This window comes from Garra rufa, chromosome 4, assembly GCF_049309525.1.
Source record: "Garra rufa chromosome 4, GarRuf1.0, whole genome shotgun sequence".
Taxonomy (NCBI): Eukaryota; Metazoa; Chordata; class Actinopteri; order Cypriniformes; family Cyprinidae; genus Garra; species Garra rufa.
Genome location: NC_133364.1, coordinates 7,255,175 through 7,281,966, shown reverse-complemented (window position 1 = coordinate 7,281,966; position 26,792 = coordinate 7,255,175). Strand labels below are relative to the sequence as shown.

General features: G+C 35.6%; 1 protein-coding gene across 3 annotated transcripts; it reads right to left on the bottom strand.

The window, feature by feature from the left end:
• Positions 1–25,083, bottom strand: strip2 (striatin interacting protein 2). Of its 3 annotated transcripts, none has more exons than XM_073838556.1 (22): positions 25,012–25,083; positions 18,276–18,345; positions 17,786–17,860; positions 15,545–15,679; positions 14,762–14,882; positions 11,662–11,730; positions 11,191–11,297; positions 10,753–10,880; positions 9,291–9,479; positions 8,697–8,747; positions 7,617–7,849; positions 6,671–6,736; positions 6,484–6,547; positions 6,108–6,179; positions 5,943–6,017; positions 4,990–5,087; positions 4,743–4,869; positions 3,040–3,140; positions 2,892–2,958; positions 2,651–2,755; positions 2,130–2,334; positions 1–1,286 (listed from the first exon to the last, which is right to left on the bottom strand). In XM_073838556.1, exons 1-22 carry the CDS (start codon positions 25,036–25,038, stop codon positions 1,036–1,038), a joined length of 2,436 nt encoding a protein of 811 aa, XP_073694657.1. In that variant the 5' UTR covers positions 25,039–25,083; the 3' UTR covers positions 1–1,035. The 3 variants fall into 3 exon arrangements, with proteins under 3 accessions (XP_073694657.1, XP_073694654.1, XP_073694656.1); XM_073838553.1 differs by having other exon boundaries at positions 24,922–25,067; XM_073838555.1 differs by lacking the exon at positions 8,697–8,747 and having other exon boundaries at positions 24,922–25,067.
• Between the last annotated feature and the right edge of the window lie 1,709 nt (positions 25,084–26,792).

Below are 26,792 nucleotides of genomic sequence, written 5' to 3'. Positions count from 1 at the left end.
TTATGGTTATTAACTCTCTTAATAATTTATTAAAGACTCTTACATCAATTTTCCACATTGACTTGCAGTGCAATCTGTACAAGTACAACAAATCAGTGTACATATAAAAATGTGATGGTGCTGTATTTGGCATGGATCATTATAGGTAGTTTCATTTACACAGCACCTTAATTTAGTACAAAACAATGAGAATATAAAAAAATAAGAAATGATATTGCAAGATAAACCCTGTAAAACAAGCAAGAATGAAGGCGTTTCGATGGAGAGAGCACAAACACTTCATACAGTTCTTCGCAAGACCTTATCATGTAATCTCAGAAGAGAATGTGATGCAATTAACAAGGAGATAAAATGAAGTGTTAAAAACCAGCACCATTTAGTGAGTAACATGCTTAGTGTGGGTGATGGTACAGTCACCAAGGACACTTTGAATGTGTGCTGCTCAGGGGTCTTTTGTGTGATGTGCAGTGCTACGTGGGGACAAAAACGAAGTGACTCAGACACACAGACACTGATGCCATAGTGGAAAATAAATAAATGTAACATTTTTAACAAATAAACTCGACATATACACTTTTTGAGAGAGACCCAGCCTCAGGTGGTAGCTCACAATCTCATGAAGAGTTCATATTTACATAAATATTAAACATTTCCACAGTTAGACAGTGTGTGACCATATAAATAAATCTTGATCATGTCAGAATAGTTTATACATTAGAATACTGTATTGTGCGATTGTTATACATAAAGTGTGCTTCATATCTTCATATGTGCTTCATATCTTCTCTTATTAGAGAAGATATCATTCTTTCATTCCATATACTGATATATTTGTGTTTTTACCCGAAGCATCAAATGCTTCTACACGGAATAAGGAAGACGATCATTCCATATTCACATATATATATCTCTATTTACAAGGATTCGTTACAGAACAGGAACGGCAGACCCTCAGTGCTTTGTGTATTTGCGTGATCCCACAGTAATTGTGTCGGTCTAATAAGAAACAAAAGTCCCATAATAATCACAACATGATCACTGGGCTTGTAGCAGACCTTCCCACTGAATAGGTTGCGAGAAAACCTCTCTTTCAAGCCACATCTCGTAGCTGTAATGGAAGTCTTCAGGCAGGTCGATACGCTGACCTAAAACGCTTTGGAGGCAATTGTCTACTGGTGTAAACTCACTGTTCTGATTCTTATCGTAACGACGTGTGTTGAATTTCTCGATGCTCTCGCGTAGCGCACACTCTTCCGCCTGGAAGTCCCATGGCCGAGCGTCGATATCTGGCAGAAGAGAATGAAAAAATAGGAGCATGTGTTACATATGAGAACAGCTACATTAGCTGTGTCCCAATTCAGGGGCTGCATCCTTCGACAGTTGAACCAAACATTGTTAAATGTTTGGATTCATTTGTTGTATCCTTCCATTGGCCGAAAGATGCATTTTGAGGTTGCATTTGAAGGAGCCTCCAAAAATACCTTTGTCACATACTTCTCAAACGCAAAGTTCTTGCAGGTTGCCAGATTGAGGACATGCAACACCAACAAGTGAAACCAACAAGTGACAAGCCTTACACTATAAGTTGATGAGTTGATTTATCTGCGATTTAATATGCCTCTTTTTAGAGATATTTAGATGGATGACATTTTAGGTTGGGTAGAATCTGTGATCTCTGACCCAGTTCATTTGCTGGCTTTCATGGCTCCAATACGCTGTATTTTCTGCCAACTGGCAACCCAGGGTGTTGTAATACTATTGGGTAAATTGGCAGTAGGCAGAGTCACACAGACCAAAACAAAAACAGTCTTTCTGACAAAACTGGCTGTAGTGTCGTTTTTCTGAGAAAAAGTATGTAAACCTAGCACATTTCCTAAATATATGCAAACATATTATAGTATTTTTATGCTTTAGTACAGTTATAAATATAGCACCAAAATATGCAGCCTCTGAATTGCCACTTATGACCCATGTTTCACCAAGGAAATAATTAAAAATTTAAGAACATTCTAAATTTGAATTTGACGCCAAACCTACAGTGCACTTTCTACAAGGTTTTTAATTTAACTTTCTCATAGGCCCTGCCCCTAACCCTTAGTTTAAAAAAAAAACAAAAATCAGATATTTACCATTCCCATACGCCCAGTCGTCATTGAGCCGATGTCTGACTTTCTGGTAGATGGCAGACATGGTTTTCATGTTACTCTTTCTCCACTGGCGGCCCAGATACTTGGTCTGTATCTTAAGGAGCTTGAGGACATACAGCTGCATCATGGCCTGTTTGACCTTGAGCGCCCTCTTCAGGATGGGAGCAGACTTGAACACCACAAGCATCTAAAAAGGAAAGAGAACCAACACAAACCATTGAAAATTGTATGTAGAACTATTCATACATCCCAAAGAATGTACATACCACAAGAGAAACAGAAAAAACTACTTCCAAGTGAAGCAAAGTTATACAATAGTAGAAAAACACTGCAAATACAGCAGTCATAATTAAACAATATATAAAACTGCAATAAAGAATAGGATTTATGAACCATTTACACAGAAATTCATTCATATTTCTTAAACAAGGCCTAGTTATGTATTAGAAAATGAGATGGCTTGATGCTTTTATTTTTTTAAATAAACATTTTCTTTCTCTTACCATAGTTCTTGAGTGTTTCCATTTGGTGATTTTGTTTAAGATTCGCAGTAGGTTGATGCAGGAGAAAAGATTTCGCCAGCAAAACTGATTACTATCACCAGCTTCCTGTTTACACAAACAGCAACACATTCAGCATCTTAACAACCAACGAAAATTATTTGTTTTCTTTTCAGTCACCAACATTACCTTTGAAATAAAGGATAAAAAATGACAAAATAAAAGTAGTGTTTTGTATAATTACCAGGCTTTCGGCTGTGAGTTCAGGCATTTCATGAACCACACAATGAGGAAAATCCAGGGCACAAATGCTGCCATCAGAAAACACAATATGTTTAAAAGACTTACAGATACAGGCGTTGATTTGAATGAGTATATGTCTAAATATTTACCTGTTTTTGGCACTAATGTAAGACATAATATTCTGGTTGAAGAATTTGAGGATGAGTGGGATGCAGTTGGCAAACACCAGATGCTGAGCCACATATTCAAACTGTCCAAAACAAACATAAAAGTACTTTATAAAAATTTGCAACATACAAACAACCCTAGACTTTAAAGAAGACTGGCCCTTTAAATCCAGTGGCGTTACATAGACAGGAAGTCAGTTTGGCCCATAATATCTATAATTAACTGCCAACTTCGCTCTATCTCTGATGAGCTGAAGCTTTCATTAGGCTTTCATTTGCAAGACATTCATCATTTCTCTCAGCTGAGACTGAGATGCATACTGAAGAGTGATTTGTTTCCAGTGGCTTTCCGTTTATCACAATTTCAGACGTTAATGAGCAAACTCTGTCAAAGAGCAACCCAGAGCCTCTCGTGTTACCCAGAATTAACTGTACATCAACTCAGTGGGATATGTCAGCAGATCAGCAATGCTGACGCTCATTCTTGTTGTTTAATCTGAGCGAGTAAGTGATTGAGTAATTGAAATGGAGAGAGAGAGGGAAAAGATATGCTCGGCTGCCTTTAGTAACTGATTATTCAGTGCTGTATGAATGCAGTGAACCTTTCAAAAATAAATATGTTATAAAACTGTTCCCACTGCAGTGCTATTTTTCACCGCTTCCATTCTCCACCAACAGAGGGCACCACTTAAAAACACCCACGTTCATTTTTCATAATTTGCCACGCTCATCATACAGGATTAGTCTGAACTGGGTTGACAAGATGAAGCACATCATGCTTCAGAACATTTTGTTCTCGTCCTCTGCTAATATTTTTAAATACTTTGATGCATGAGGAGAGACATTCTCTGATTTTAGCATATGAAATAGCAAGGCAACAAATTGCAAAGATGTTAAATTTGCTAAAATGTAATGTTTAAATGCAAACAAGGCAATTAAATATGTAATACATTTTCAAAACTTTAATTTTTTTTACATGAAAATCTTTATCCAATGTTTAGATTTAGCAACATACTTATTAAAATACATAAAAGAAAAAGTGATTTACATTTTAAATGTTACTTCTTGATGGCAAATAGTTAAAACACAGTGGTTTGAAAGATAGTGGCAAAGTTGAGTAAAACGACAATTAATTGTTTTTGGGGGCTTCAGTGTGATCTTTAAATTAGTATAAAAACTATTGTTACACTAAATAATATTTTAGCAGGTGACTTCTGTAAAACATGGTAAAAATGTATGATAGCCATTCTTTTTTGCTCAGAACATTCTGTACATTCTAATTTACAGAAACAAATTTAAGCTGTATTAAACTATTATTTTGATGCTTGAAGCCCTTTTCATCTTTGACCTATGAGCTTTTGACAATACAGATAGGAAATAAACTGTAAAGTTTGGTCAGTTTAAGATTTCTGGCTCAGTTTTTGAGTCCAGCTGCAGATGATAGTGTCTAAATTCCCTCTTTTGTTTTAAATATGGCAGATTTTTCATTCTTTTTAATTCATTTATTCTTTTTTAGTTTAAGAGCTTGTCTCATTGTCATCTCTCCCTGGCTCCCTCTCTTTCGGTGTCTTGTGATGAATGGTGCTTTGACAGAGAGCCTTTCAGTAGAGCGCAGGGTCAGTTGGGCCAAAGACATCAGAGAGACACAAGCAGAGACAGGAACGGCAAATAAAAGAGAGTCTGACCTGGTATATGTGGTTGAGTTTGAAGTGTTTGAGCAGCAGTAGCAGGAGAGCTGAAATCGCTTTGACGATAATCTCCTTGTGTCTGTTCACATCAATGCCCAGCTTCATGCTCTGGAGGACAGTGATTCTGTTCAAACAGGGGAAATGTTTGCTGTGCATCTAAAGTGAACCGCACTGATCTTTTCATGCACCATGCACACATCAAACGCAGAGTCTCTGCCGTATGTGCATTTGTGCGTAGACTTACGGCATCTCCTCTGGCAGAACGTCGGCTAGGATGTTGATAGAGTCGGTCTTTGCTTTGGAGGTTGGAGCTGCAGCCAGAAGGAGCTTCAACAGAGCAATCTACAAAGAGACTAACTTTAGTGCAACATTCCTGCCAGGTTTGTCTGAAGAGTTTCATGCATTAATCACTACACCATTACCAAACTTAATGCATAATCCAGTTTAGGGAAGCATATTATCAGAGCAGTTTAACAATTTTGCCTGGAGTGTAGAACCTTCTGATACCTCCATCATAAGTAATAAATGCATGTTTATGACCTAAAAATTTTATGCCAGCATGAACTTGCAATGTATTAAAAAAGTATTGGCATTTAGAATGAAGAATGTTTATTTCATTTTGCTTGGACATCTCTTTTTATTACTACATAAAGCAGAAAATACTGCCAACAGCAGTGTTATTTTAGTATCACTGAGATACTATTTTTTGTATTAGTTTTGATAAATATTTTGAATCAGTTTTTATTTTTATACTTTATATTTTTTATTTGCTGTGTGTTTGTGTCATTTTTAGTAGTTTTATTTAAAATATGTCTTTATAGTTATTATTCATTTTTATTTCAGTTTTAGAAATGTTATTCAAGTAATACTTTTTGTTTTTGTGGTTTTAGTTAATTATAATAACCCTGATCAACAGCCAGAAAAGTATATATTTTTACCATGTTTATTGGGAATAAATGTTTGAGAACATGGCTTTTAAGAATATGTACTGTAATTAAAATCTACAGAAGCAAACTGATAAATTGGAACAGAATAAACCCTTAAAATTGTATTTTGGATGTTTTCTTTACACAAATCTATAACAGCTGGTTATGAAATGCATCAACTGATCGAAAATACAAATATGCTTCTGGAAACCATGAGCTATGTTCACAAGTGTCCGAGTGTGCAAAAAGATGAAGTGTAAGAGACACTTACTACATACTGAGAGAGACTAGGCAACATTCCCAAATATAGAATCTCTGCAGGTGTTTCTTCCACCTCCTCTTCACCCTAGCCAATCAAATGAGGCCATTCTGACTGACAGCTTAATGAACCAATAATAATAATAATACAAAAGAGCAGCAAAGTTGAGTCACTTACCAAAGTCATGGGACACTGCTGCAGCTCCTCCTCTCTCTTGATCTGGACCTCAGCTATGGAGACATACTTGTGCTTGAGAGAGAAGGGGTGAGAGAGAGAGAATTGCCATGGTGACCGAGAACGGATATCTAAACTCCGATTGGCTGAAAGAGCCCCAGTAGAGCATGCATTAGACCACTGCATTCACATCAATCTATGGCAGAACAGCTGGTAAACCCAGCAGATATATAATCAACATATTGTGTCAATAAAAGGGCAGAACATTTGAAGTCTAAGAGAATGCTTTAGTGTTTAATTCATGCATTTGTTGTTTAAATATGTTTTCTACTCCTCCAGCTGTGTAGAAGAATACTATGTGTTTTCTTTCCATGCTTACCTGTTTCAATGTCTTTACACTTTCATGTATGGGTCTGGGTAATCCAACCAAAGTGTCAATGTCACTGTAAAACAGTATTAGGTAGAACATTCAGTGTGAGCAAGAAACGGCAGATTGTATTGATTTGAATATAATAAAGGTGACCTTTATTCTAATTTATCAGAGATTCAGAACATCAGTGACTCACTTTCCCAAGGTGAAGCCAATAAATTTATTTCTGCTGGTCTCCAGAAAGTGCTCGATGTCTTTCTCTCTGTGGGCGGAAGAAGATTGGAATTGGCTACGTAAAGAGTTGGTTTGGACACTTTTTAGCCTTTTTAAGCCAGCAGACAGCTGCTTAAACTTAGAAAGAGCAGCATAAACATGTCCCTTCGTCGTCTTTACACTAACCTCTTTAAACTGCTGCAACACCCCCTCCCTCCCGCTCTTGTTCTCATCTGCATGCAGCAGTGAAGCTCAGCACAGTGTTACAATTCACAGGTAAAGAAGCTGCAGAGGTAAATACTGTACTGCGTGGCTCTTTAAATAATCAAGAGGATTTGATCAAATGTGACTGTCACAGCAATCGCTGTTCCAAATTCATCCTTTTCCTTCTTTTTTATCCTTTGTTTCTCCCTGTTCATTTGTCTTTGCCCATGAATATGCATTATTTATGTCAGAGGTACTGCAGTCCTAAAACCAGCCTGTTTCTAGAACAAGAGCTGTAGTAGATTTTTGTAGGCAGTTAGACGGTTCACTACATAATACACTATAAGTTTAAAAAAAAAAAAAAGATAACACATTTATAATGTTGCAAAAAATTCTATTTCAAATAAATGCTGTTCTTTTGAATGTTATATCCATCAAAGAATCCTTAAAAAAAGATGCATAACTGTTTTCAACATTGATAATACCACCAAATCAGCATATTAGAATGATTTCTCGAGGATCATGTGAGACTGAGGACTAGAGTAATGATGCTGAAAAGCATCTCAGAAATAAACTGCATTTTCAAATATATTAATTATATGACTATAATTATAATTATATTATATATGACCAATTCCAAGCTTCTGTCTCCCTGAAAATTACTCATACAGTCATAGTCCAAACAGCATAGTTTATGGACATCACCTCTGATGAAGACCTTATACCTGACTTTGGGAGCCCATGGCAGTCCTTTAGGAAAAGACACTCTCTCCGTTGGCGGCCGCAGTGGTGGTGGTGGCGGCGGCGGTTGAATAATAACATCTCTATCGAGAGGGTCAACCTCTCCCTCGATGCCACTGTCCACGTCCTCTGGGTCATCTTCCTCATCCCGCGCGTCATCGTTTTTGAAAGGGTCTCGTTCGTTGTAAGTGTCCAGGCTGTCCTGCTTGACCAGGGGCTGCAAGAAAGGGAGAAAGAGTTTAAGATCAACTCGCAAATGTATTTAATACTCTGGACCCTGATATTGAGTCTCATTAAGAAGGCCCAAATTCATAATCTAAGGGATAGTTCACCCAAAAATGACCATTCTGTCATCATTTATGTGATGGTTTTGAATGATTGAGACTCATATCAGGGTTTTTTCACAGGTTCTCCTGGTATTTTAAGCCTTCAGATTATGTTCCACATCCACTGCTTAGAGTTTAGTGCTGAAACTTACCGTTCCATAACCTGCAAATGATAATCATCACAAACATGTTTAATCCAATTTTGGGGACTCACACATTCCAGATACAACACTGCAGCTCCTTTTTTAACATTCCTGTGCAGATTCAGTTCAACAAAGGCACAAAAAACAAGTTCTTTACATCTCTAGTGTTGTGCAAATGCATGAATGGCAAGATTCAGAGCAAGCATCAGGCATGAGGTGCATTAGTGGAGCATCATCTTTTGTTCCAGTGCAGTCAATGAATGTGAGTGTGTCTGTGGGCAGTACTGAGGCCATGAGCAGAGGTGACTCAGCTGTGATTGGTTGCCTATGAGAAGAAGCCATTCTGCTAGCTAGTGGGAGCCTGAGTTTGTCTATGTGGATCTCATTGACTGAGAATATGTGGAAAGATGTGCAAATGGAAAGATAGGAGGAGAGAAGAGTCTTGCTAATGTCCATGGCCAGCTGTATCTCTCAGAACCCTTCCCCAAATCAAGTTTCAAAAGAAAAACAAATTGCTGTGAAGGAAAAGAGAGTGGAGGAGTGCAAGGCCAGCCCACAACAAAGAGAATGCACAAAAGGGGTTTGGGGTAAAGACCTGTTTCTTGGCATATGGACTGTCTCCTTCCAAGCTATCAACAAAGGCACTCTGTAGGGACACAAGCAAGAGACGGGAATGAGCCAACAGGAAAACGAGAACCCAGAGAAAAAAAGGGCAGAAAAGAGGGAGAGTTGAGGAGAAAGGGTTACAGAAAACTTACAGAGACAGAATGAGACAGGAAGGAGAAAGGTCAAAAACTGAAACCTGCTATGATTGCTCCATGATGTTGTCCAGCCAATCGGTGCTCTGCTACATTTTACTCTCATTTGTGACATCACCATTGCAATGTTAGATTGTAAGAAGGACAGAGGTGTGACATGTAGTTTTTTTTTTAAAGCTTGTGTAAGTTTTGCAGGATGGGTGGGCTGTCATATTAGTATAACATTGCCCTGAATCTTATTTGCTTAATAAAATGCATTGCTGTTTCGTAAATAGTTGCTATTTTGCACTGGCACGTAAATATTTCTTACAAAATATGATGCATTTCATAGCATTTTTTATTTCTACAACCATTGATAAAGTTTAAAAATCTAGTATTATCCCTGAAAAACTACCACAAAGACACAGGTCATTTGCGTGTGTTTCTCGTACCCGACGGCTCCTGCGTCCTCTCTTCTGCTGCTGCTGTTGCTCGATGAGCTCCATGGCCGAGGCTGGAGGAGAGGCCGCCCGCATGTTTCGAACCACCTTAATGCTGTCCTCGGGGAGCGGAGGCAGGTTCAGCTGGTCTCTCATTCTCACCTTCATCTCCTGCAGCTCCTCGAAACCTCCCAGAGTGAACTGAGGTGCACAAACATGCAAAAATCAATGGACAGAGCACTCTAGGCAAATAAACAGGTCTGGTATTGACCAGAGCTGCCCGATTTAGAATAGAAAGATGTGGTAAACACAGTATTTGCATTCAGAAACAAAATCCTAAAAAGGTCCCTCTTTATCTGGTAGAACAGAATGGAATTAGCAGTAAGTACTCTGGAATGAAAAGTAGCATAATGAAAGAAAATGGAACAGAATTAAACTATCAATCAATCCAGAATAAAATACCATTCAAAAGTTTGTGGTCGGCAAGATTTTTTTATGTTTTTGAAAGTGTCTCGTGCTCTGTATGTATTTAATCAAAAAATATATTAAAAACAGCAATATTATGAAAAATTATTACAATTTAAAATAACATTTTTTTATTTTATCTAAGATTTTTTATTTTATTTATTTATTTCTGTAATCTCAAAGCTGATTATTAGCTGTCATCAGTGTCACATGATCCTTCAGAAATCATCCTCATATGCTGATTTGCTGCTCAAAAACATTTCATATAATTTTCAGTTATTTCATATAATTTTCAATTCAGTTGTTCTGCTTAATATTTATGTGGCAACTGATACACTTTTTAGGATTCTGCATTTATTTGAAATAATTTTTGAAAAATTAAAAAAATTTAAAGGTATTAAAATTATCTTTAAAAAATGTGTCTGACTGACCTCACACTTTTTAACAGTAGTGTACAATGTAATCAAATATAGAATAGAATAGAATAGAATAGAATAGAATAGAATAGAATAGAATAGAGCAGTAATCATATTGTATGGAATGAAACAAAAAAACAGAACAGAATGACAGAAGTTGAATTCAAGGAATAAATCTGTAAATAAAATTGAATGGATTAAAGTAGAATATTATGTAGTTTAACAAAATAGCATAAATAAGCAGTCAATTATCTGTTAAAATAATAGAATAGAATAGAATAGAATAGAATAGAATAGAATAGAACAGAATAGAATAGAATAGAATAGAGCAGTAATCGTATTGTATGGAATGAAAAAGAACAGAATGACAGAACAGAAGAAGTTTAATTTAAGGAATAAATGTGTAAATGAAACTGAATGGACTAAAATAGAATATCATATATCATAACAGAATAGCATATATTAAGCAGTCAATTATCTGTGGAATAGAATAGAATAGAATAGAATAGAATAGAATAGAATAGAATAGAATAGCATTATGGAACAAAATAGAATCAAAAGTATTAATCTGTAATGTGTATATTAATACTGACCAGTATGGTCTTCCAGAGTAAGAGCAGCACTTTCTTCATGGGGAAATGGGGCGCATTCATGCTGCAGAACTTGGTTACCATGGTGAAGAGGAGGAGGGCAAAGGGCTCTCCGTTATAAAGGGGTGAACCTGAGAGGAGGAGGGAGGTTAATCACTGTGCCATAGAGAAGGTCAACAGCCAACCGCTGCAAATACACGCGCACGCACACACACACACACACACACACAGACACACACAGACACACACAAACACACACAAACACACACAAACACACACACACAAACACACACACACACACACACACACACACACACACACACACACACACACACACACACACACACACACACACACACACACACACACACACACACACACACACAATATTCTGTGTATCTGTAAAGACTAAAGGATAAACACAGTGGCAGTCTTTCTCACCCAACTCTGTTTTGAAGGCCTCTCTGGCTGCCTTCCTTTCAGGACTGTCACCCTCCATTTCTACTCGAATGGTCTCGACCATCAGATACATGATGCTCAGAAGAACCCTTTAGAACATAATGCAAATGCCTTTACTTTTCAATCTGAGTTATTGTGTGGAAGTGTGTGAGTCTTTGTGTATTGTGACCAAGGGTAAGTATTATCCTTCTATAATCAGCTAATGCAGCAGCATTTATGCTTGCTTGGAGTGAGATATACATGTATTACTGTCATATTGAGCATTGATACAAAACACTCAAAGACATACAGAAGGTGAAGCTGCCTGTTAAAAAGCTCTCTGTCAACCCAGGGTTCCTCTGCACCAATTTTAATGTAAATCTGAGAAGTGGATTGTGGGTTGGATGAAGAGAAGTCATCATGACAGGGGAGAAAAAAAAAAAAAAAACGAATCAGTCCCAGTGGGCATCTTACCTGAGTTCAGTGCTGTCTGCTAGAGAAATGGCTGGTTTTCTCACTGCGCTGCTGCACGCCTGGTTATTACTGGAGAAAAAGGGAACAATACTAAATCAAAATATAAATGCACATGTACAAGGACATTTCTATGAAACATCTGTGTGTAAAGACCAGGGTTATTATAGCGAATCAAAAATAAAACTAAAACTGTACAAAAAAATTTTTTTATTTAAAAATAATATAAATGTTAAATGAAATAAAATATAAAAAACATAGAACTTAATTTATTTCAGGTTCATTAACTAATATGACAATGCAACTTTTGATTTTAATAATATATTAATAAATAAATGGTCATTAAAAATATTAATAATAATAACAAAATTTAATAAATGGTTTAAAATGATTTCCATTGTTAGCTTATGTTAAGTAATGACGTTGCCTAATGTTAAAAAAAAAAGAATCTTTTTAAATTGTAAACTAGTAAACAATAAAAACGACATATAGCCTACCTATTTGGAAAAAAAACCCCAAAACTAATATGATAAAAACACAACACAAACTTTACAATTGAAGTGAAACAGAAAATATAAAAGTAAAATCTCATTTAGAATAGTGATATAAACTATAATAATATCGCAATACTAAAAGAATACTAAAAGACTCATAACAACCAGCCAATTTGTATCTAGGCTTGTCATGATAACAACTTTTTGTCGTGTGATATATTGCCCCAGAATTAACTGTGATATTATTGTCATTTTAAGACCATTTTATTTCACTGAATATATAATCATAATATAACAGCATAATAATGCAAGAAGGCCTACACAATTTCAAATGCCAACAAACTGTTAATTCTTAAGAATATTAGATCTTGGAAATGAAGTATTAAAATATTAGACACCTTAAAAAAACTTGAATAAATAGTAAATAAACATTTTTTAACAAAAAGTGCAAAGTAACAAGTAGAAAAAAAGAAAAATGCACAAAGAACTTTTCATCTACAGATTTTTTCCTGACCTTCTTTGCTCTGTAAATTAAGGGCGCACACTATTGCTGAAAAACACAATCCTTATTTAGGAGATGCCCGTATGCACAATGGCACTCATGACTACACCACGTTATGTACGAGAAGCTGCAAAAGACACAGGCGCAAGTGGAATGCAAAAAACATGGTGACATGAATTTTATTTAAATATAATGGGCAAAAAATGATTGAGGTCATGTACATATTTTGTGCGATAAGTCAATATATTGATTACTGCGACAGGCCTATCTGTATCATTCCCAAAATACAATACAAATGGGTTTTTGAAAGGCAAACAAGCCATGCAGTCTAGTCCCTAGCGTTCAGTACAAATACGAGCTGTCAACCACAACCCTGATCATTTGAATCAGATGTGCTCAGCTGAATATGAATCAATGCACGGAGAAGCCAGAGGGCTAATTGTGCAAATTACGCCATAGTAAACCACAGAAGAGGCAGAGAGGCAGCGGTACGGTCTCCCTGAGAGCAGTTTTGCTGTGTGGGCTGATGAGACCATGTACAAAGACATTAAATCCCCCAGGCAGGGGCTTGAAAGAGGAGAGGCATGGTGGCCAGGCTGTCTTTGAAGCGGAGATCACAGACGGACCACTCTGTGGCTCACTTTAACACAACAGAGCGGGAGGAAATGGAGAGAGAGAGTACTGGTGCTGGAAATAAAGAACGGCTTTACTATGGAGAGATGACAGCAGGTACGAGATGGATACACAAAAGAATTGTGCCTTTTTGATCTTGCTTTTAAATTATGATGCTTATATTAACTTCACAACAATATGATGAAGCAAAATACAATTTATTAAATGTTAGCTGTATTTTCTGTAATGTAAGACTGGAATATAAATCACAGTATGTATGTATATATATATATATATATATATATATAAAAGCGATTTATATAATGCAATTAACGTCAAGCACACAAAATAATAATATGATGAGCCGAAATATATTACATTATAAGACTTAAAAGTTATTTAATCATCTGCAACTGCAACTAATATTTTAAAGCGACTTGTATAATGTTGACTTGTATGTTGTTTTGCATGCTTCACATTAATAGAATTGCATGCAAAACATGTGAAACGTTTATTTGAATAATCCACTCATCAGTAGTTTCAGTTATATATTTCATTATAGTTAACTAAATCTGAAACCATTAAACAAATCTGTTACTTGAAATAAAATAAATGTTAACTGAAGTAAAATAAAATTTACTTTTTTAATATTTTTAGCTTGAAACATTTTTAATTTTAATTTATTTTAACTTAAATTTTAATTTATTTAATATTTCTTTATTATTTGTAATTGTATCATTTCATTTTTCTATAAATATAATTATTAATTATGACTTAATAATTATGGCTGCCAATGCAATGTTTTCTTTTCTCTAAACAATACAATTTTGACCAGGTGCGACTTATAGTCTGGTACTTTTTAGCTAATATTCCAGAAAATACAGTAGGTTTTCACATTTTCTTGATTGCACTTACCCATGCACCACAAACCTAGGGTATAATAAATGGGTGCCAGGCCATTGCAATGCGGTTGCTAATGTGTTCTGAGTAGTTTTTTTGCAGATTAATTTTAATGTTGGTACAGTATGTGCAATAGTATCTGACTGCACTGATATCAGTGTCTGAATAGAATAAAAACATCCGTTAACATGGAAGTGTACTTAATGTGGGTAATTAGAGAAATGGAGAAGAGGCTCGCTGTGCCGCCCAGGCAGCTGCTACCGTACACAGCGGGCATTAAGAAACGGAAAAGAGAAAGCCGTTCGTCTCATTAGTACAGCACCCAGGAGATCCACAGAAATACACAACCTCTTAAACACTGTTTCACACACACACACACACACAGTCATGACTGAGCCATTTCTAACCTGCTCCCTCAGGAGAAAGAGAATAAAAATAGCAGCACTGTTAAACACTTCCCTCAACTGGAGATTCAGTGTCTGTCTGTCAGTATCTCACCCTTCGCCTGTCTGCCCTCGCCTACAGCAGATGGTCTGCCCTCAGTCAAAGATCGCCACACAGAGACTGGGGCATTTTGGGAAATGAAAATACTCACTCTATCTCCATGCTTAGGAGTTCCAGCAGGGCTGTAAAGATGCCCATGTCGTAGAGGAGGAAGACGTTGTGTCGGGACCAGTAGAGGACATCAGTTTCTGTGTCACACTCATCAAACACACCTAAATACACATATAAATAGAAATGAAAAAAATAAGAAATTATGTTTTGCCTAAGAAAAGTCTATTTTAAGGATCAATATTTATTTGCAATTATTTTCATACCAATTCAGCGTGTATATGTCCAAATTCACATTACTATAATGCTCAGTGATGATTCTCATTATATATTGATATATTTGATATGTATTTACATTATAATTTTTTTCATTTAAATATGCATACATTAAATTTACAAATTAAATAATACAGAAAAAGTATTTAGAAAAGTAGTAAGAAAAATATTAAAATGTTAAATACTGTTTTGTCTTAATAGCAATAATTTCTTAATTCTCATTACTAAACGTTTATTCTCATTACTGCAATAGGTACTTCATTGTTTGAAATTATTTTTAAATACTTTTTACTAAAACTAAATATTGCACTACAATATTTTTTAATTTAAATATGCATAAATTAAATGCAATACTTCAAATTAAATAAAAAATGGAATAATACATAAAGAAAAAAGAAAAATATATTTTCATGCTATTTTAGCAATGTTAATGTCCAAATTCAAAACTAAAATATGCTAAATAATTTCAGGGGGGTGAAATATGACATGTTGTTTACAATTTTAATGAAATTCAATCACTGTATTCTGGTTGTAAGTACTATATTTGTACCTTGTGCCAAATAAAGGATTGCTCGGGCCACTTTGAGCCTCTTGTCTCGATCGGTGACCTCCAGAGCGTCCAGCAGTCTCATGACATACGCCCTCTGCTCCTCCATACTCAAGTCCATCCACCTCCGGCCTTTCACTGAGAGCAGAGGAGAGAAGAATTACGTCTCTGTCCATGTTAATCATTTTTTGCCATTCTTCTACCACCTTCCATTCTGGTTTGCTTCTCACACGTGAGAAAGATTAGTCAGGATTTGTGCTGCTCAAACACCCATGAAAAAATGGCACATGTGAAAACACTCGTTCACTTCAGTGACCTCTCGTCTCTTTCAGTCAAAGATGTTATTCAACAACACATATGAGTTGGGAAATGAATGCAAGTTACTGTACAAACCTCCCACTGAATATTAGTAAAACATTCACCATATGCTTAGAGAGCTTGTGAGCAGATTTCTGCTGTAAAGCCTCACAAGTATTTTCGGTGGAAAGCATGTGACACAGTTTGGACTCTCATTCTGCTGGCACCCATTCACTGCAGAGGATCCATTGGTGAGCAAGTGATGTAATGATCAATTTCTCCAAACTCATCTACATCTTGGATGGCCTGAGGGTGAGCACATTTTGGGCAAATTTTCATTTTGAATGAACTATTCCTTTATTCCTCAGAAGAGTCTGAGTGGAAAACTGCAAGTGGACACCAGGGGAAAATGAACAAAAATTATGAGCCCTTTGGATGGCAGCAAACTTTTAAAAGCTTAAACGTGTCTTGTAAGAGACTCCATCAACACATCATACACAACAAATGTACAGCACACACAAACATGACACTGGTGATCCAGTAGGGCTGCAGTGCCATGGCAAACACACAGAGAGAGAGAGCGATAGGTCTGCTGAGGTGAGATTGTGCACACAGCAGGCAGGGTAAAGCCTGAGGCTATACACACATATACAAACACACACTGTAACTACATAAACATTCATTAAATTCTCCTTTTCTCACAGACAGAGGACTGCGCAACTTTGCTGACGGTTTATTTCTGCTCTCTCTCAGACACAGGTGGAAATATTATATACCCAGGAGTGTTCAGTTAATCAGCCGCCTCTCTGTTTCGGCACGTCTATGACTCCAAGCAATTTCTCACAATGCAATTCCAGCACAAAACTCAAAACTCTTAAGCACTATGAGTTAGTGTGTTGAGTGAAGACACACTGCAAATAAAGATATTTTGTCTTGTTTTCTAGTAAAAAATAAAAAATGCTTACACTTGGCTTTTCTTACTCAAATTGGCGATTTGTTCTATCATTTAAAATATTAATTTAGAATTCAGAGAGATTTATGCTTAAAACAAGCAAAATAATAATAATACAATTAAAAATTTAATGTGGTAAGAAAAATAAACAAGTCTTACTGTGCAGTTTGTTTCTTAAGTAAATTTGTCCTTGTTTTAAGGATTTTTTAAAGATTTATACTGGAAATTAATACTAAAAATACTAATTAAGAACATATTTTTTGCTGTAATATAACACTGGTTACCAGTGCGTTCAGTTAATCAGCCGCCTCTTCGTTTCGGCATGCCTATGACTCCAAGCAATTTCTCACAATGCAATTCCAGCACAAAACTCAACAGATCTTAAGCAATATTTGCTTAAAACAAGCAAATAATAATAATAATAAAATTAATAATTGAATGTGGTAAGAAAAATAAATCTATTATTTGAGAACGAGTCTTACTGTGCAGTTTGTTTCTTAAGTAAACTCATCTTGTTTTAAGGATTTTTTTAAAGATTTATACCGGAAATTATAATAAAAATACTAATTTAGAACATTTTTGCTGTAATATAATACTGGTTACCAGTGTTGGCTAAGTTAAAAGTAATGAATTACTAGCTACCAAATACATCTTCAACAGTAATTAGATTAATGTACAAATTACTCTCTCTAGTATTGACTTCCCTCTACTAATTACTTCCTAAATCCCCCAACCAATACAAGGATAGACATGAAACTGCTCTTTTAATTCTTTGAAATAAATTAAATAAAATTGCAGAAATAATTTTAAAAGAGGAATGTAACATTTAAAATTTGTGACATTATAGTCTTTTCGGTATTTACTGCAATTACCTCAGTAATAACTGTAAATAACTTACAAAAAATTAAGAGTAATCCCTTACTTTACTTTAAAGCTATTTAAATTACAGTAATTAATTAGTCATGCATTACACCCAATACTGCATGCTACATTACCATGATTCTTGAAGTCTTCCTCAAAGTAATCCCTGTTTAGACTGAACTCTGGTTCTTCTGTGTAGCTGTACAGCTCTGTACGACGAAAGAGACGGAAAGACAAGCACATAGAATTTGCATTTTCACTGCAAAATACATTCATTAAACATTAACGGACATGTTGCACATCATATGCAAATTAAAACACACTATAATGACACATCAAGAGGTTACAGTAATAGTAAATAACATTTTAAAAATATAATAATGTATAATAATAGTTTATATACTACCACTGTAATGTACTTACTGTAATGTTGCATACATTCAAATTACATAAGTAAATATGCATAATGCACATTTAATATTCTATTTAATTCATATTTAACTTTAAAGCTATGTTTGAACACCTGACAGATCTAAAACAGTTGCACTGCTTTCACCAAGACTTGTTCACCCAATTTCGGTGTTTGTTCATCCCTAGACATGTTAGTGAGTGTGTGTGACCCACCTGAGAGCTCTGCAGTGAAGCTGTCCGTGTCCCCATATTCAAACTCCAGGTTCGGGGACTCCATGGACCCCTGCGGATCAGAAGAAAATAATAACTGCACTGCCACAACAGAAAGTGTCACATGTCTCACATCCTGGAGCGTTTGCCAACCGCACTTCAGGTCTTTCCACTATTTCTGCAGCACATGATTTTCCTCAGAATTATGCAAATTCAGCCTGGGCACACTTATTCTAGTACTTAAACGACAACAGAGTGGAAATGGAGAGAAAATAAGGACGCCAGAATGTCAGCATGAATTAACTACCATTTCCATCACCACAGTACCTCACATGTGCTTTAAAGATACAAAGATCTAAATATGAAGAAACTCCACCTCATACTACAGTAAATGACAGAGACAAATAAAACCACACATGCTGCGTCCCAATTTGCATACTGTACATCCTAAAATAGTATGTGACATTAGGATTAATGCATTTTACATTATAGTACACTAAAAATAGAATGTCTCGGGTGACTTGATGTTGTATTTTTGTGGATTTTCTAAGTTTGCATTTTTACATGAGTTTTGGAACAATATTGGCTAAAACTTGGGAGATAAAGAGTTTGTAACTTATTTTAGAAAGTAGGGCCTGTCGTACACTATTAAAATTTAATTTAAAAAGTAAAAGACTAAAAATTAAAATATGCATTAAATTAAAAAACTGTAGTAAATCTACTGAACATTTTTGCATAAGTTTACAGTAAAATGCTGTTAAATACTTACACAATTCTTATATTTTAATAGTAAGAATTGTGGTATATTGTAAAAAACAAATACAGCAAAAACGGTAATACATTTAAAAGGACATTTTAATGTAATTGTACAGTAAAATACTATTACATTTACAGTTTTTGATAGTATTATTTATATTGAAAAACTGAAACTTGGTGGTACAATGCTAAACATTTAATTTTAATGGTAAAAGATTATGTTAATTAAGTAAAAGTAAGTTAAAAGTAAGAGTTTTACGTCTCATGTTGATAACTTAATGTTCATTAAAGGTCTTATATATTTGCGGTATAAGTGCCAAAATCCATCTCAATATATTTTTACAGCTCCTTTTTTAGGAGCTCTGTCAAAAACAGGTCGATTTTGGCCCATCTAATTAATATTCATGAGCCTCTCTTCTGATTGGCCTGTTGTTTTCTGAGTGACGCACAGCCAGGCCAATCACAGGTAACTACGGTCATGTATGCTGTAAGCGAGCCCAGAGCCATAGAGAGAGCCTAGCCTGCTGATACTCAACAGGATATTTCAGAATGATCATTAATGTTTTTTCTTTTTCAAACACCGAATGCAGTAAGCTACATAACTGTTGCTTCAGTAAAGCCCCTTTCACAATGCGCGCTGATTCTGGAAAATTACGGGAACGAGCGCTGTGTGAACAAAAGCCAGAACCATAAAGGCAGTGTTGTAGTGATGATGCACGTTACCCTGCGACTCTTCACGACAAAAAAATACGTGCAAAGTGGAATGAAGCGGCGATCGGGCAGAGCCAGCTCCTCACTATCAGCGCTGAAGCACAGTTTGTTCAGGTTAGTTTCAGTTTAGTGAAACGTACGCGTCGCATTACATCTCACATCCAAACGTCACATGTCTTTATGGGTTGTGTGTAAAGCACACACAGATTCCGGAAAACAACTGTGAATGAACCAAATTAAACAATTCCGGAACAAATCGTGGGAAAAATTATCCGTGAACGTTGTTCGGAAGCCTGTGTAATGATGTAGTTTCGACATCTATCGACTGAACAGGGTTTTCTCCACTTGTTTTCGTGTTGTTGTTGCTCAATAATGGAATGGATGCGTTGTTGTCTGGGTTTGACCAAAGGAGGTTGGGACGGTGGTTGGCTTTCGGGGTGGTGACTGAAGGCGGTGACTGAGTAGATCGGACGTCACATCGTTACGGAAGTCACAGCGGCTCGTGAAAATGAACAGCTACTTTAAGCAGGCTGTGTGCAGGCTGGATTGACTGTTTTGAAACTCATATGGTAGTTACATAGCCCCTAGACCTCAGTTATCATGAAAAAAGCCAGGAAATTTCCATTTTGACAATATGGGACCTTTAAGGGTGGTTGTACCTCAGTAGGTTGATTTTTTTTTTTTTTTTTTACTGTACCTTTAGGTTTAATCGTACTACTGTGTTTTTTTTTACAGCAAAATTGTCATTTTTTTTTAAACTGTAAATTCCACTGATTTTTTTAGTGTGTGATGGTAATAGGAAGCAAGGTTTCAGGGTTTCCAGTGTGTGTCCACCTAAAAGGATATTTCCTGCATAAATGTCTGCTGACTGTTGGCCAAGTCTGCACTTATGCTTAAGAATAGCCACATATGTCTTAGCCAGCTCTCCTAAAGAGCTACTAACATTCACACTCAAACACAGTGTTACTGTGTACTGTGTAACACTACTGTATGCTAATATCCCTAAACGACCTCTTAAACCTTGAGCCAAACATGGATTTCCAGGCTTTTCGTTCACAGTCTGTCTGAAATGAGGAAGTGTCAGGTCCTCTGAGGCGCTTTGATTTAATTGCAGCCCAATTAACATCTGGGGAACACGCTCTGCGCTGTCAGTTGAAGAATAAATTACGTAAGAAGCATAATGTTGAAGATGAACTTTCCTCATTCCCCCTGAGGACCAGGTTCTCTTGCTTAAGTGCTTATTCATTTAATGATAAAGTACTTCTTGCAGGACATTCGCCTTGTGTGAATTTGGCCTCATTGTTCTCTTGGACTTTCTCTCAAGCTTTGTTTTTAGCACGCAGCTTTCTTGCAGTATTTTCCTGTTTTTTTGCATCAATGTGTTATTTTTTTAGACGTGGGCAGTGTTAGACTCGTCCCACACATACTGTATTTTGCCCAAAAGCTCTATTATGGAGGCATCTGACCTCAAAACCATCACAAATGGGTCACCCCCTATTATACTTTTTGGCAAACCTCAGATCTGCTTTCTTTTTGAGTAATGGCCTCTTTTGCCACCCACCCATAATGCACGGCTCTTGACAATGCTCTTGATATTCGTGGACTCTGTTGTCATATCTTGAACTTTTTTAAGTGTTTGTTGATCTCTCTTTAGTTTCTCAAACAAACCCCCTTTCACAGAGTTTTGATGGATGACCTTTACCAGGTAATGTCTGGGTGTTTTGATTTAGTCTCCATTTTATACTTTTGTTATATCTTTAACTTCCTGATAAGTTTATAGTCTTTGGACAGCTATAAGCTAAAATGTGACTCTGGATGACAGTCTTAAGTAGCACAGGTATATTTGTAGCAATAGCTAAAAATACATTGTATGGGTCAAAATTATCGTTTTTTTCTTTTATGCTAAAAACCATCAGGATATTAAGTAAAGATCATGTTCCATGAAGATATTTTGTAAATTTTCTATCTTAAATATATCAAAACTTAATATTCTATTAGTAATATGCATTGCTAAGAACTTCATTTGAACAACTTTAAAGGAGATTTTCTCAATATTTTGCACCCTCAGATTCCAGATTTTAAAATAGATGTATCTCGACCAAACCATATATTAATGGAAAGCTTACTGACATTTATGACTGGTTTTCTGGTCACAAATAACTTTAACTGCAGCGGCCAGTCGAAGAAACTTAAAATAGATCAATAGTTTTTCATCTGTTAATCTGTGATTAGAAATAAAACTAAATTTCGGTTTAAATTAGGAGTTTAACAATACACTAATGTCATGATTTCATTCGATAAATGATACTGATCTCACAATAAACTAATAAAATAGAGTTAAAATGGTAGTTTTCTAATTACTTCATGATAAACAGTTCATAAAAAGTTTTTTTCATAACCAGAATAAAACTAGCTAAAAATGCAGAATTATGCTTGCTCTTTGTCCCTTACATACATTTAAAAAAAGGTATTTTTTAAATAAAAGGTATGCTTTTATTTTATATATTATATTTCATGAAATAATTTATTTTTATTGTTCTTTATAAATTATAAAATATGTTTATATAATTAATTCATTTATTCATTCATTTTGTAATAAACACAGAAGTTAAAATTTACAGTGTTTATGAATTTATATGTAAAAAAAAAAAAAGTCCTAAATTAAATCTGTCTTAAAACCCATTTTTGGGTGAACCATACATGATAGATGTTGTTGCAATTTTTGTATTGCGATATATTGTGACAATATATTGTTGCACCCTAATTTAAATGTATTACGTATAATTCAAGCACTGTATATGGATTATGGGCAAAAAACTACATTGTATAATGGTAGTGAGAAAATTATAAATGCACATTATCATCATAACTCACATACTTTATGCATAATGCATGTGTACAGGTTTTATGCATGTGCACACTAAACTAATGATTTACCCTCCTCTCTCTGTCTCTCTCTCTCCCTCCTAACTCACAGACATGTGTGGCACAGTCAGAAGCGTTTTATTTTGGTCCTCATGAGCAGATGGCATTGATACTCATGGTGGGAAGCTCTAACTGGGAGCTGTGTGGGAGAGAGAGAGAGAGAGATGGGCTTTCCTTCTGACAGCTTTTCCGACACCTTCCCTAAAGGTTACTCCCACTCTGATCTGCCAGAAGCAGAACACTCACGTCTGATCCAAACCAGCGCCAGATACTGATGCATTCTGAGAAAGCAGAGCAGGTCAATGGCCAAAACATGTGATACAAAGGCAAACTATGACACTTGTAAACTAGAACAACGTCCTGTAAACAAAATACACATTTCTGCAAGAATCATGTCACTCATTACTGACATGCACACATCATACCTTGAAGAAACTGACTCAGTGCTGGAGTGTAAAGGACCATGAGTGATTCATTAGACTTTTTTATGTAACTTCACACTATACCTGATCATTATTTGATACTTGCAAGTTATGTACATAAACTATTGTATGGGTGCAATCAGTAATATATATCAGCATAAAAAGTGCATATTTTAAGCTTCATATTCTCCCATATCATACTATATGAGCCATAAAAGCATGATAAAAAGCATGATGAATTTTGGACTATTATTGCACATGTCTGGCTTAACAGGGTTAATATATCAGTTTCCTATACATATACATTTACACAGTACATTGCCATTAAATGTAACGTCAAATTCAAAGCCCAACGTTTAACTCCAATCCCAGCAAAACCATAACAAGTAGCAACTGAACAAAAGTTGCATGCCTGAAACAAACTGGAATAATCTTTAAATCTCAAAGCTCAATGCACAATGTGCGCTGCATGTGCCTGCACTGAGCTACTGGAAGAAATACCAAAAGATCCAATCAATATTTATTATTTAATATTCATAACTCATTTAATGCATCCAGATGCAATAACTCATCACTAAAATTACTATGCACATACCAAAAGACCAAGCACAGAGCTTCACATCAGGTAGGCTATATTCTAGTTTAATGACAGATCACTCACATATCTGACCTTTGAGTTTCACTCTTTGTTATGAACTCCAGCCATGCAAGTCATTTTGAGGCAGTTTGTGTACATATAAACTGCCTCACAATCACTGTCCTAGAAAAAAAAAAAAAATCAGCTGCAGGAGGAAAATATGCTCTAATTCCTCTTTTAAAAAAACATTCAATATGCTCAACGATCACGGTTGAGGAATTCATTACCATAACTTCACTAGGCTGGATATATTCCCAGCACAATATGTGTTACTGTCCTTGAAGACTGAATCTTGGCTGTGCTGTGCCAAGAAGAAAATCAAATATGCATTTGCTTGCTTTTATTTTTAATGACTGAATAAATAATAAGTTCATATGTTGCAGAAAGCAATGAGTATATAATAGCGTGCCGTCTTTACCACTCCAGTTCAGGTAATTCATATATGGATAAATAGATACAGTAGATAGAAAGGCAGATATACAAGATAGCTAGATAGCTAGATAGATGATTAAACCACTGGTTTAAATAAATATACATGAATATAAATTAAAAAAAAAATCTACAGCAGATTGCATATAACAGATCAATTCAACTTCAGGTAGATGGATAGATAGATAGATATCAATGAATATAAATAAATAAATCTGCAGCAGATTGTATATTACAAATCAATTCAAATCCAAAGTCAACTGACCCTCTAAACCCCCAATATAACAATATTTATTCCACAATATCAGGCTAATATCAAGCTTATTAGATAAATTGTTTTGAATACATATTATAATGCATAGGAATGTGTGCCCACTGACATTGATGGGTTAATGTGAGGAATACACATGTAGATGAAATGAGCCAAATGCATACATGCCCAGTATTTTATATGCGCATGTGCATATATCCATATGCTGTGTAAGAAGTGGGAATTTAAGGCAGAAACCAATGCATCCTTCATATTTACCCTTCAAAGGCATGCACATGAAACGCATGTCTATATCCTCTACAAAACCATCAGCCGGTCATACTGGATCAAATTCCTAAAGAGAAGCTATTTTTAGCGCCATGCATGTTTCTAAAATAACAACTCGAGGCATTTAAAGCCCCCAGCAACAAGCCACCTTACACACACATACATACACACACACACACACACACACACACACCCCTCTACCCCTGCAAACTGTCAGTGTGCTCGGATTACCTCCGAATCCTTCTGCTGATGGTTGAACCCATCTCTCTCTTGAGCCAGAGGCTTCTGTCTGTTACTGTTAGAATCATTAAGTAAAGGTACCTCCATGTCGTCGGTTTGCTGCTGCATCTGTCAGGCTGTGGATCTGCTCGCCGCACGGAAATACACTGTCACACTGGAACAGACGCTGCTGGACTCCAAGTTCAGAATAATATCCGTCCCCGCCGCTCTGATTGGCTGCTGCTCGCCGATGAAGGCGTGGTTTGACGTAAAGCCTGCGGCGAGCCACGCCCACACCGCACTAGACCACGAATGCAGGTACTATTACTGATAAATTGCCTGTTTTTCTCTCAGAATGTACCATTTTTAATAAATGTTAATTTTAATTGCTGTAAAACACACAATATTTTGCTTTTGTAATATTTGGGAGTGTACAATCACTGTAATAGCTTCCTAGAGGTGTATTTATTATATAAATAAATAAATAAATTTTTTGTTGTTTATGTTATATGAAAATCACAAACATACCTTTACAATTTTTTACCATAAATGTTTTAATTTAGTAAAATTCCAGCTTTACATAAAAACTTACAATTCAAAACTTATATTTTAAGTATACAAATAATTATAATAACATTATATATAAAATTATTTTAGCTAGCTGACAGGGCAATGTTTTTTATTTTCATTTAATTAAAGTAGATGTACTAAAATAGCTAAAACTACAACTGAAATTAATAAACACATAATAAAAGTGACAAAACACAACATAATCACTAAAACTGTGACTAATTTTTAAATTGAAACAGAAAATATAAAAACGAATTTAAAATATTAATCCAAAAGTAGCCACTGATGAAGACATACCCTCATATAGGAACTATACAACTTAAAAATTAAATATATTACACTAAAATCACCAGTCAATCTTGTATATGGCCTTTAGAAAGTACTGAGTTCTGTTGTGATACTGACAAACAAAGTGCTATTATTCACATTGAGGAACAGAAAGAACACATTTTCTCCAGATCTAAAGCTAGAAAGAGCCACATTGTGACGTTTTTGACAGACCATATTGTGAACACAGTGAATTATTGATTGTTGAGATGGAAACACATTTGTTGTGGTGGTGTCCTCATATACGGATCAAGCCAAGTGGGAAGGACAGTTCAATGAACATTTTAATTTGTAAAAATTTGTTAAACTGTGAAAGATGCCCAAAAGAAACTTGGACAGACTTTTGCAAAAGGGGTTAAGGTTGTGAGGTTAGGCCTACATGTGTTATTTTGTTTTTGTTCTGAAGTTTTTAGAAGGTCTGAGATATATATATGAAAATATATAATCTGAACCACTGCAATGTTTATCATTTTACACTTTTAGCAAACTATGAAACATTATTAGTATCATTATTTAGCAAAAGGCAGCCATATTACAGGCCAAAGTGAAGAAAACACAGTGACTCTTAGGCTTTGATTACGTTTGTACATGTAACCTGAAGGTGTGAGTGGCAACAGCAGCTGATCTTGTCTTTGCATACATACATACCCTCTCAAACCATCATGTGTCCAGAATAAACACCCACCGTTTACACTGTCCATATTACACCTCCAATCCATGACCTCAGTGTCCGGAAATATACAAAGTGACTAAGCTCATCAAGAATAGCATCAAAATACCATATTTTTGGGTATTAGCTAGGGTACAAATTTCAGATACTTTCCTAAAGGCATCATAACAGTTTCATTCATGACTCTAAATTATAACTAAAATGACAGGCCAGCAGATTCACTGTCTACAAACAAACCAGTCTCCTCCTCAGAGCAAGCAAGGGTTATTATAGTTAATTAAAACCAAAACCATAAAAAAAACCTTTTACTTATAAA